At 41.0% G+C, this 12806-nt stretch overlaps 1 protein-coding gene across 1 annotated transcript in view; it reads right to left on the reverse strand.

Moving 5' to 3' along the window:
* The window catches only part of adamtsl3 (ADAMTS-like 3), a 200754-nt gene extending 192081 nt beyond the window's left edge, over positions 1 to 8673 (reverse strand). Inside the window, exon 1 of the mRNA XM_061960954.1 lies at positions 8601 to 8673. Within this exon, the coding sequence (XP_061816938.1) occupies positions 8601 to 8657 (57 nt within the window). The 5' untranslated portion in view covers positions 8658 to 8673. The remainder of the gene's footprint in view (positions 1 to 8600) is intronic.
* Positions 8674 to 12806: the final 4133 nt, after the last annotated feature.

A 12806-nucleotide genomic window follows, 5' to 3' on the forward strand; every position in this document is an offset into this window, starting at 1 on the left:
CTGACCGTGGTAAATGGAATATTTTCATATAGCTAGGGCATGACAAAACCTTCTAAATACAGGTTTTCACATTATCAGAGCTCTTTCACCTTTACACTATTTCGGTCTAATATAGTAATGATGCTTGAGGCTATGAGTCAATCGGTGGCCACAATACTGAACAGCGTAGTATGATTGGTTTGGTCCAATCAAGTGGCTAATATTGTAGTGTAGATATTTTTACCTGATTGAGCCGTTTATGCTTGAAAATGCTTATTTTGGCCAAAAAATTTCAAATATGCTTACGGTTTTTCAGAAAAAACATATCTGCGATACAGTTGAGCCTCGGACTCCAAAGTGCAATGTGCATCTTTAGCCTCAGCAACCTCACTCCACACACTTGCCAACATTCATTTTGACAGATTTATATAATGAACATTGTAATGTTTTTGTTGTTGTAAACAATGCTTTCTGTCTCTCTTTTAGCAGCATATTTGCATGCAGCCCATCTAGCCAACAAACCAGCTGATTCTTGATCAAATGATTGGTTGTTGCCAAATAGCGACACCTTGCTGTCAAACTAGCATACTACACAACTAAACCCTAAGGAAGAGGTATTGTTAGTATTTTATACTGAAACGCTCAGAGTTCTTTAATTTGAAAATTGTTACCATTAGTAGGGGGAAGATACCTCAATCACAAAGGGTGATTGCACTTAGCTGATATTTTTGTATACAGTGATTGTCTGCTTTACATGTACTATTTACGGTGTGTCAGTCCTTCTCAAATAGTTGGGCGGGCCCCATTGGGAGGTTGTGGAGGCGCGTGTGACCTTAGGGGAACATGCTTTTGTTTGCCGTACCAGAATATGATGAAGGGTATGTAGCACTTGGCTTCATTGTAACTACGGTGGGAGCCTTAAAATGTTAAGCAGAAGTATAGTTAGAACAATTTCATAGACAAATTACACTATTCATAGTCATGGTGGAGAGTGGGGGAGGGCGCTAAATATTTTCTTCTTCCTGGGGTGGGGGCGTAACAGAAAATATTTGCGAAACACTTCAGTATGTCAACATTTTGGCCAGCATGGCTCAGTTGGTAGGGTGGTTGGCACACAACACAATGGTTGCGGTTTCGATCCTCAGTCCCCCTGTGACCATGTCGAAGTATCCTTGAGCAAGATACTGAACCCCAAGTTGCTCGTGATACTGCTTCATCAGTAGGTGAATGTGGTAATTATACACATCCTTATCTAGAGCCACTCGACATCCATTGCACCGGTCTCCCAAGGGGGGATCCCCACATCTGGGGTCCCCCTCTGAAGTTTCTCATTGTGCCCATTGGGTTGAGGTTTTTTTCTTGCCCTGATGTGGGATCTGATGTGGCTTGTGCAGCCCTTTGAAACAATTCGGGATTAAGGGTTATGTAAGTTAACTTTGATGGATTCATTGATAATAGTGTCAAAGGGCTTTGTGTACCTTGAAGAAAAAGGTAGAAAAGTGCGATACAAATTTAATCCATTTATCATGTTATCAGACAAGCCATATACTGTGACTCAAACAGTACAAACATTAGCTTCCTTAAAGGCCTACTGAAATGCGATTTTCTTATTTAAACGGGAATAGCAGGTCCATTCTACATGTCATACTTGATAATTTCGCGATATTGCCATATTTTTGCTGAAAGGATTTAGTAGAGAACATCGACGATAAAGTTTGCAACTTTTGGTCGCTGATAAAAAAAAGCCTTGCCTGTACCGGAAGTAGCAGACGAGTAGCGTGACGTCACAGGTTGTGGAGCTCCTCACATCTGCACATTGTTTACAATCACGGCCACCAGCAGCGAGAGCGATTCGGACCGAGAAATTAATTTGAGCGAGGATGAAAGATTAGTGGATGAGGAAAGTGAGAGTGAAGGACTAGAGGGCAGAGAGGCGGGTGGGACCTGATATTCAGCTGGGAATGACTAAAACAGTAAATAAACACAAGACATATATATACTCTATTAGCCACAACACAACCAGGCTTATATTTAATATGCCACAAATTAATCCCGCATAACAAACACCTCCCCCCTCCCGTCCATATAACCCGCCAATCCAACTCAAACACCTGCACAACACACTCAATCCCACAGCCCAAAGTACCGTTCACCTCCCCAAAGTTCATACAGCACATATATTTCCCCAAAGTCACGTACGTGACATGCACATAGCGGCACGCACGTACGGGCAAGCGATAAAATGTTTGGAAGCCGCAGCTGCATGTGCACTCACGGTACCGCGTCTGCGCATCCAACTCAAAGTCCTCCTGGTAAGAGTCTCTGTTGTCCCAGTTCTCCACAGGCCAATGGTAAAGCTTGACTGTCAACTTTCGGGAATATAAACAATGAAACACTGCATTCTACTGCGGGGGTGCGTTTTCCGGCACAATACCTACACCGCTTCCCACCTACAGCTTTTTTCTTTGCTGTCTCCATTGTTCATTGAACAAATTGCAAAAGATTCACCAACACAGATGTCCAGAATACTGTGGAATTTTGTGATGAAAACAGACGACTTAATAGCTGGCCACCATGATGTCCCAAAATGTCCTCTACAATCCGTGACGTCACGCGCAGGCGTCATCATACCGAGACGTTTTCAGCAGGATATTTCGCGCAAAATTTAAAATTGCACTTTAGTAAACTAACCCGGCCGTATTGGCATGTGTTGCAATGTTAAGATTTCATCATTGATATATAAACTATCAGACTGCGTGGTCGGTAGTAGTGGGTTTCAGTAGGCCTTTAACATTCGGAACCTCATTCCATTTACTAGTCTAAATACACTATATTGCTACAAGTTTGATAAGGATTGCCGTTTCTGTTGTTGTAAACAGTTCTTGCTTTATTACGATTTGCTGGCAATTTGCAATGTAGCCCGTTTAGGCAGCCAACTCGTTGAACCTAAATAAAAGGATTTGTTGTCACCAAAAAGACACAATTTAGGCCCGTGACGTGAACGCTATAAACGTCTTTACAACGGTGCAATCAAGCCCGAGAGATGTTGACCGTTTACATGACTCCACTCCACTCGATCCTGTCCTTCCATTGGAGGCTGCCTTCAAGATTTAAGTAGGGACCATTTCCTTGAATAAACAACAGAATTTGTTTCCTTTTGCTGCCAACTTCCTTGAGAGAATTCCAGTGGAATAATTAAAAAGAACACTGGAAGAGAAGTGGAATAGTTGTTGTGTTTTAGGTAGTTGGAAAGCAGATCTTTTTTTTCTGCAGGATTCCACACTGCTGCACAAATCAAGGGGATGGCGTGAGAGCCCTCCCAAGAACCACTCAAGGTATGCCATTATGTCACCCACAAAGGAAGGTTTATTCCATTTAGGGTCAGAGCCACAGGGCACTGGGCCCACACATGCAAATCACAAGGGGTTGGACTTTTCAAAGACCAAAAACACAAATATAGAGACCTATTCTTCCCTCTCGCTGACCCCTTGTCGAACATGAAAAAGGGGAGCTGGGACCACTTGTTGATCCTTGGTCTCTGAAGTGATGGCAGCGGGTCACGGCAGGGAGAGCGAATATGCTGACTCAAGCTACATTTGAACACATGCTAATCAGAGAAAAGCTGACATTGCAATTGTCAGAAATAGGAGTTGTCCATGCCTATCTGTCAGGAAGGATACAATCTATAATAATAAAGGAAGGCTTTTTGGATGCCAATATACCAGTTCAAGGCGCGCAATATTTACAAGCAGGACAAGTGTCAAGGGTGTTAAAATGCTATTTTTTTTTTTACCTTAAAGATGCTAAAACCAAAATAATCTATATCAAGATATGCTAAGCCAGTGGTTCTTAACCTGGGTTCGATCGAACCGTAGGGGTTCGGTGAGTCGGGCTCAGGGGTTCGGCGGAGGTCAAGACACACCCGACTCATTGTGTAAATAAAAACTTCTCCCTATCGGCGTATTACGGGTATGGCAACAGCAGAAGTCACACTGATTTGCAGGTGTGTATTTTGGTGTGAGTTTAAGCACTTTGTTGGTTTTGTTCTTTCAACAAGGTGATGTTCATGCACGGTTCATTTTGTGCACCAGTAAATAAACATGGTAACACTTTAATATGGGGAACATATTCACCATTAATTAGTTGCTTATTAACATGCAAATTAGTAACATATTGGCTCTTAACTAGTCATTATTAAGTACTTATTAATGCCTTATTCGGCATGGCCTTATTATAACCCTAACCCTCTAACCCTGGCCCTAACCCTCTACCCCTAACCCTAACCAAATAACTCAAAATTAAGTCTTCATTACTTAAAATATGTTCCCCTAGTGTCCAAAAAACTCTAAAGTTAAAGTTAAAGTTAAAGTACCAATGATTGTCACACACACACTAGGTGTGGCGAAATTATTCTCTGCATTTGACCCATCACCCTTGATCACCCCCTGGGAGGTGAGGGGAGCAGTGGGCAGCAGCGATGGCTGCGCCCGGGAATCATTTTGGTGATTTAACCCCCAATTCCAACCCTTGATGCTGAGTGCCAAGCAGGGAGGTAATGGGTCCCATTTTTATAGTCTTTGGTATGACTGGGCCGGGATTTGAACTCCCAACCTACCGATCTCAGGACGGACACTCTAACCACTAGGCCACTGAGTAGGTAATTAAGTCTTTGTTACTTAGAATGTGTTCCCCATACTAAAGTGTTACCAAAAACATATAAGTTTGTCTTGAATTTGATTTTTTTTTATTTTTCACTAAAGAAGGGTTCGATGAATGCGCATATGAAACTGGTGGGGTTCGGTACCTCCAACAAGGTTAAGAACCACTGTGCTAAGCTGTCTAAATAAAACACTGACAACTTTGTGGTGTAATTGACACAGCAAATAATGATTCAGTCTGATGTCTTATGATACATTTACAGTCGTGGTCAAAAGTTTACATACACTTGTAAAGTACATGGCTGTCTTGAGTTTCCAATAATTTCACAACTCTTATTTTTTTTTGTGATAGAGAGATTGGAGCACATAATTGTTTGTCACAAAAAACATTCATGAAGTTTGGTTCTTTTATGACTTTATTATGGGTCTACTGAAAATGTGAAAAATTATTGGAAACTCAAGACAGCCATGACATTATGTCCTTCACAAGTGTATGTAAACTTTTGACCACGACTGTAAATACAGATTAGTTCATACAACGTTCAGAATATGTTGTGGGCCAATAAAAAACAACTAGCTGCCGGCCAAAAATGGCGACCGGGCTCTTTGGACACCACTGCACTAATGCTACAATTATGTTTCAGTTCCTTGAGGCAGGGGCGGTAAAGGAGACAGATTCTAGGGGCCCCTAATGATGATGAAATTATAATACAGAAAAAATAATGACACTGTGTTGGGGGCCCTGTAAAGATTCTTTTCATGGGGCCCAAAATCCCTGGCGGCGCCCCTGCCTTGAGGTACAACCTACTGTGTGTAAAGTGTGCATCCTTGGAGAGTGCTATCTCAATGACAAGTCATTGTACCCTGGAAGCTACAACCAACGTTTCAGCCCTTCAAGACACAACCTAAGAATAATTACTGTATTCCGAAGGCTCCACCCAACCATCAAACTCTGAAAGCTACAGCCATGTTCCAGTCCCCCAAGGCATAATCTTCAACATAGTGAGACTGATTTCAGCCATCCAATGTGTACCAGTTGTAGGTTCAAAAAGGTACAGGAATGTTTGCAACTTGGAAAATTGTCAATGTGCTGTAGTGGTACCTTTGAGGGTGCTACCCTAATAACAAGCCATTGTACCTTTGAGGCCCCAGCTATATTTCAGTCCCTCAGCGTAAAATCTATACAAGACTCATTATTGGATTCTGAGGTCTGAAAAACTTGGTGAAATTAGGTTGCATAAATCCATTCTGATCCCACTGATATTAGAGCAGTGGTTCTCAAATGGGGGTACGCGTACCCCTGGGGGTACTTGAAGGTATGCCAAGGGGTACATGAGACTTTTTTTTAATATTCTAAAAATAGCAACAATTTAAAAATCCTTTATAAGTATATTTATTGAATAATACTTCAACAAAATATGAATGTAAGTTCATAAACTGAACATCAAATCAAGTAGGCTATTCCATTCATTACAAAGCAACAATGCAATATTCAGTGTTGACAGCTACATTTTTTGTGGACATGTTCCATAAATATTGATGTTAAAGATTAATTGTTTTGTGAAGAAATGTTTAGAATTAAATAAATGATAATAAATGGGTTGTACTTGTATAGCGCTTTTCTACCTTCAAGGTACTCAAAGCGCTTTGACACTACTTCCACATTTACCCATTCACACATTCACACACACATTCACACACTGATGGAGGGAGCTGCCATGCAGGGCGCTAACCAGCACCCATCAGGAGCAAGGGTGAAGTGTCTTGCTCAGGACACAACGGACATGACGAGGTTGGTACTAGGTGGGGATTGAACCAGGGACCCTTGGGTTGCGCACGGCCACTGCGCCACGCCGTCCCTAAGTTCATGAATCCAGATGGATCTCTATTGCAATCCCCAAAGAGGGCACTTTAAGTTGATGATTACTTCTATGTGTAGAAATTCGGGACCTACTCAGTGGCCTAGTGGTTAGAGTGTCCGTCCTGAGATCGGTAGGTTGGGAGTTCAAATCCCGGCCGAGTCATACCAAAGACTATAAAAATGGGACCCATTACCTCCCTGCTTGGCACTCAGCATCAAGGGTTGGAATTGGGGGTTAAATCACCAAAATGATTCCCGGGCGCAGCCACCGCTGCTGCCCACTGCTCCCCTCACCTCCCAGGGGGTGATCAAGGGTGATGGGTCAAATGCAGAGAATAATTTCGCCACACCTATTGTGTGTGTGACAATCATTGGTACTTTAACTTTAACTTTAATGTCCCGATCCAGGTTTTTGCACTTCCGATCCGATACCGATATTGTTTTTGCACTTCCGATCCTATACTGATACTGACCGATACTGGCCTATCTGAAAATGTATTAAAGTTTAAAGTTATTTAGCCTACTTAGTTGTCAGAATCATGTTGAAAAGGGTTTTAGTACTCTTGATAACAACTAGCCAGCTGAATTAGGGGAGTTTGAATAATACACAATGATTGGTAACAAGAAACTGACCTGTTTATTCAAGGATAAACACAAAATAGACACAATTATACATGACAAACAGAAATGGCATCATTGAACTAGGGCTGGACGATATGGCCTTTTTTTAATATTGCGATATTTTAAGGCCATATTGCGATACACGATATATATCTCAATATTTTGCCTTAGCCTTGAATGAACACTTGATGCATATAATCACAGCAGTATGATGATTCTATGTGTTTACATTAAAACATTCTTCTTCATACTGCATTAATATATGCTACTTTTAAACTTTCATGCAGAGAAGGAAATCACAACTAAAAAAATCACTATTTTTTTCATACGGTGTTGATCTGGAAATGTTTGCCTCGGCATTTTGATGGTGTGTGCGTGTGGCACCGAATAGAGATAAGCGTCTCGACAGGTGTTACAATATTTGAACAATGATGACTAAGGCGCGCACCAGCATCACAGCTAACGTTAGCCATGCTGCGACCTCTCTGCTCGAAGAGGGCGTATACGTATGTGACGTATGACGTGACAGTATGTGACGTATGTAAGAAGGTGCGCTTGTCTGTCTGTGAGAGGGAGACACAGGAAAGAGTGAGAAGAGCCTGTCATGTAATGCCAGCAGCTAAAGGCAACTGCGTGAGAATCCACAGACCAGTGGATGTGTTGAAGGTGTGCTGGAAAATGCGGAACGGAAATTAGGGAGCAGCAGAAAGTGGAATGTATTATTTAAATCGGTGCGTTGGAAAACACGGACCGGAGTTTTTTTTTAAACTGGATCTGGATCGGCATTTTCCCATGCCTTGCCGATACGCATTTTTTTGCAAATATCGGCGGCCGATCCGATCCAAATATCGGATCGGGACATCCCTACTAGAAATCTTTATTTATAATTGAATCACTTGTTTATTTTTCAACAAGTTTTTAGTTATTTTTATATATTTTTTTCCAAATAGTTCAAGAAAGACCACTACAAATGAGCAATATTTTGCACTGTTAAACAATTTAATAAATCAGAAACTGATGACATAGTGCTGTATTTTAATTCATTATCTCCTTTTTTGAACCAAAAATGCTTTGCTCTGATTAGGGGGTACTTGAATTAAAAACATGTTCACAGGGGGTACATCACTGAAATATGATGTGTTGGTTGAGAACCATTGTATTAGAGGATTGATTATTAGACTCCAAAGGAACAGTTTACACCAGTTTCTCTGGGCCAGAAATGTACAGGTATGTACCCAGGCTAAAAAAGTGTCAAGGTGTCAAGTACTATTCTTTAAGGGTACCACCCCAGTAACAACTGATTGTACTGCTAAGTCACAAGCATTCCGCAAGATATTCTAAGGTAACAGATTGAGTATTTCATCCCAAAAATATGTCAGATATGTTGTTACGTAGTAAAATTGGGCATGTTTTCAATGTGATTCAAAATAGCAATTAACATCCTTCTTCTTATATTGATGTATCGATCAGAACTGTCTTACCTGTGCCCAAACCGCCAACAGAACCAGTCCAGTTGCTTCCCAGCTGCCCCCCTTCATTGCCCCCCTCAATTCCCCCCGCTTGCAGACTGAATGAAGACAGTGTCTCTTGTCCCTGAGAGTGCCGCTGGTGGTTGAGTGATGGGAGGGGGTTAGAGCCCCTTCAGCTCAGCTCCACGCCGCGCTCCGGCACCACTGGGCCGGCACTGAAACGACCGTCCTCAGGCTCAAAAGTGGCAGGGCAAGCAAGACGTGACATTTCCAACAAGCCGGTCCGCTTGCAGATATGTTGTTCCCGGTGCAAACACGTTGCTGCTAAATTTATGTTTGCATACCAGGCGTGCGTCAGGAAAGAGGGGGGAAAAAAAGAAAAAGAAGGGGGCTCAACCCAACTGACATTCTTAAAGAAACACACGCGCCGAATGCCCTGACAGGTTGCACAGTTAAGAACTTGCATGTATTATTTCCTATCCACTTCCATTGCTACTCATTCATCAAAGTTTTTTTTTTTTCCTTTTAAAATTCTATTTCATCTTTCTAGTTTTACAAACCCCGTTTCCATATGAGTTGGGAAATTAGATATAAATATAAACGGAATACAATGATTTGCAGATCATTTTCAACCCATATTCAGTTGAATATGCTACAAAGACAACATATTTGATGTTCAAACTGATAAACTTTTTTTTTTGTGCAAGTAATCATTAACTTTAGAATTTTATGCCAGCAACGCGTGACAAAGACGTTGGGAAAGGTGGCAATAAATACTGATAAAGTTGAGGAATGCTCATCAAACACTTATTTGGAACATCCCACAGGTGAACAGGCAAATTGGGAACAGGTGGGTGCCATGATTGGGTATAAAAGTAGATTCCATGAAATGCTCAGTCATTCACAAACAAGGATGGGGCAAGGGTCACCACTTTGTCAACAAATGCGTGAGCAAATTGTTGAACAGTTTAAGAAAAACCTTTCTCAACCAGCTATTGCAAGGAATTTAGGGATTTCACCATCTACGGTCCGTGATATCATCAAAGGGTTCAGAGAATCTGGAAAAATCACTGCACGTAAGCAGCTAAGTCCGTGACCTTCGATCCCTCAGGCTGTACTGCATCAACAAGCGACATCAGTGTGTAAAGGATATCACCACATGGGCTCAGGAACACTTCAGAAAACCACTGTCAGTAACTACAGTTGGTCGCTACATCTGTAAGTGCAAGTTAAAACTCTTTTATGCAAGGCGAAAACCGTCTATCAACAACACCCAGAAACGCCGTCGGCTTCGCTGGGCTTGAGCTCATCTAAGATGGACAGATGCAAAGTGGTTCTGTGGTCTGACGAGTCCACATTTCAAATTGTTTTTGGAGACTGTGAACGTCGTGTCCTCCGGACCAAAGAGGAAAAGAACCATCCGGATTGTTGTAGGCGCAAAGTTGAAAAGTCAGCATCTGTTATGGTATGGGGGTGTATTAGTGCCCAAGACATGGGTAACTTACACATCTGTGAAGGCGCCATTAATGCTGAAAGGTACATACAGGTTTTGGAGCAACATATGTTGCCATCCAAGCAACGTTACCATGGACGCCCCTGCTTATTTCAGCAAGACAATGCCAAGCTACGTGTTACATCAATGTGGCTTCATAGTAAAAGAGTGCGGGTACTAGACTGGCCTGCCTGTAGTCCAGACCTGTCTCCCATTGAAAATGTGTGGCGCGTTATGAAGCCTAAAATACCACAACGGAGACCCCCGGACTGTTGAACAACTTAAGCTGTACATCAAGCAAGAATGGGAAAGAATTCCACCTGAGAAGCTTAAAAAATGCGTCTCTTCAGTTCCCAAACGTTTACTGAGTGTTGTTAAAAGGAAAGGCCATGTAACACAGTGGTGAACATGCCCTTTCCCAACTACTTTGGCACGTGTTGCAGCCATGAAATTCTAAGTTAATTATTATTTGCAAAAAAAAAAATAAAGTTTATGAATTTGAACATCAAACATCTTGTCTTTGTAGTGCATTCAATTGAATATGGGTTGAAAATTATTTACAAATCATTGTATTCCATTTATATTTACATCTAACACAATTTCCCAACTCATATGGAAACGGGGTTTGTAATTTGATTCATGTAACTTTGAAATCTATAATTTTTTTAGACAAAAACAATTGTAAGAAAAGTTGTATGGCATTATGCAAAATGTAGATTTATTTTTTTAATTCATATATTTGATTTTAATGTTATGATAATAAAATGTTAAAAGTAAAATAATAGTTGGATGCAAATATTATTGAAATCATTATACATTATTAAATTGAATGAATCATGTATCATAAGTCATATACTATGAGCTGTTTCCAATAGTTTAACTCTAATGTCGCAGAATAAGGTGAAACCCAAAATAGTATCTTTGTTATTTTTGGTGGTCCAACATCCAACGGTTGAATCTGTTTTTTATTGATTTAATACGGAAGATTGAATGGAAATATGTAAAAAGCAATAATACCAATAATAAATATACAGTACATATTTTAGGTACATATTAATGCATCATATAGGGAAAACTGTTTCAAATATTTGTTACTGTAAAACTAAACAACCTGGTAAATGAGTGGGGGATGTTCATTCAGTTGTTTAATTTTGTAGAAAAAAAAAAACAGATAACAGACATTACACAAAACGATAGTAACTTTGAATTTAAGAAACACTAAAAGCAATCAAGGAATAAACTGTGGTAGTCAGTAACTGTTTCATTTTCAGATCAAGCAGAGTGAAAACATTATAAAGTCACTCAATTCAGAGGGAACAACTGTGGAATCACCCTGTAACTGTTACATATCTGTGTTTTGGTGCCTCCTGCTGGCATAGTCTCTCCCCTGCGCCTTTTTCTGTTTCAGTTGCCATGGTACCCAAGGGAAGGCGGGAGTGACGAGCACAGCTGTAGCCAATTTACCTCTACCTATTTTGTCTAGCCTCACGCACCTGTTTGTGCCAGATCTTTCCACGTAATCCCCATTCGTGACTCCACGCCTATTTAGCTTGCTTCCAGTTCCTCAAGCTTGTTGAGTATATTCCTATGCTATTTTCCAGTTTGTTTGTGTTCTCCTTTTGTTTACTTGTTTTCATTGTACTTTTTCTTGTCACTGGCTGTTTCCCTCCAGTAATTTTGTTTTTTGTTTCACCTTTCAAGCCTAGTGTAGTTAGCAGTCTTATATGATCCTGCCCTTTCCAATCATTGCTCCAACGCAAGAGTTGTCAACTCAAGCAAAGGAGAGGATTATCAAACTTCAATCATCACACAATGTTGATTGTTCACAGTCAGCTGTGTCTAAAATCTGGACCAAGTACAAGCAAAATGGGAAGGTTGTAAAAAGCAAGCATACTGGTATACCAAGGAAAACATCAAAGCGTCAGGACAGGAAACCGAAAGCAATATATCTTGAAAACAGAAAATGCACAGCAAAACAATTGAGGAACAAATGGGCGGAAACTGGAGTCACTGTCTGTGAACGAACTGTAAGAAACCGCCTCAAGGAAATGGGATTTAAATACTGAAACGCTAAAAGAAAGCGGTGATTAACATCTAAACGGAAATACAAAGGTAATAAAGTGATACGGAAAAGCAATCGTGGACTATGGATGACTGGATGAAAGTCATATTCAGTAATCCATCCATCCATTTTTTCTACCACTTGTCCCTTCGGGGTCGTGAATCACAAATCTGCATTGGGCAAGGTGATGATGCTGGAACTTTTTTTTGGTGCAATTTGAGTTGAGTTTGAGTTTATTTCGAACATGCATACAATTACAACATGATACATCACATGCTTTTGGTAGAGGAGGAATTATGGTGGGGGGTTGTTGTTTCAGGAGTTGGGCTTGCCCCCTTAGTTCCAGTGAAAGGAACTTTGAATGCTCCAGGATACCAAAACATTTTGGACAATTCCATGCTCCCAACCTTGTGAGAACAGTTTGGAGCGGGCCCCTTCCTCTTCCTACATGACTGTTCACCAGTGCACAAAGCAAGGTCCATAAAGACATGGATGACAGAGTCTGGTGTGGATGAACTTGACTGGCCTGCACAGAGTCCTGACCTGAACCCGTTAGAACACCTTTGGGATGAATTAGAACGGAGACTGAGAGCCAGGTCTTCTCGACCAATATCAGTGTGTGACCTCACCAATGTGCTTTTGGAAGAATGGTCGAAAATTCCTA

The sequence above is a fragment of the Nerophis lumbriciformis genome, linkage group LG05, assembly GCF_033978685.3.
Source record: "Nerophis lumbriciformis linkage group LG05, RoL_Nlum_v2.1, whole genome shotgun sequence".
NCBI lineage: Eukaryota > Metazoa > Chordata > Actinopteri > Syngnathiformes > Syngnathidae > Nerophis > Nerophis lumbriciformis.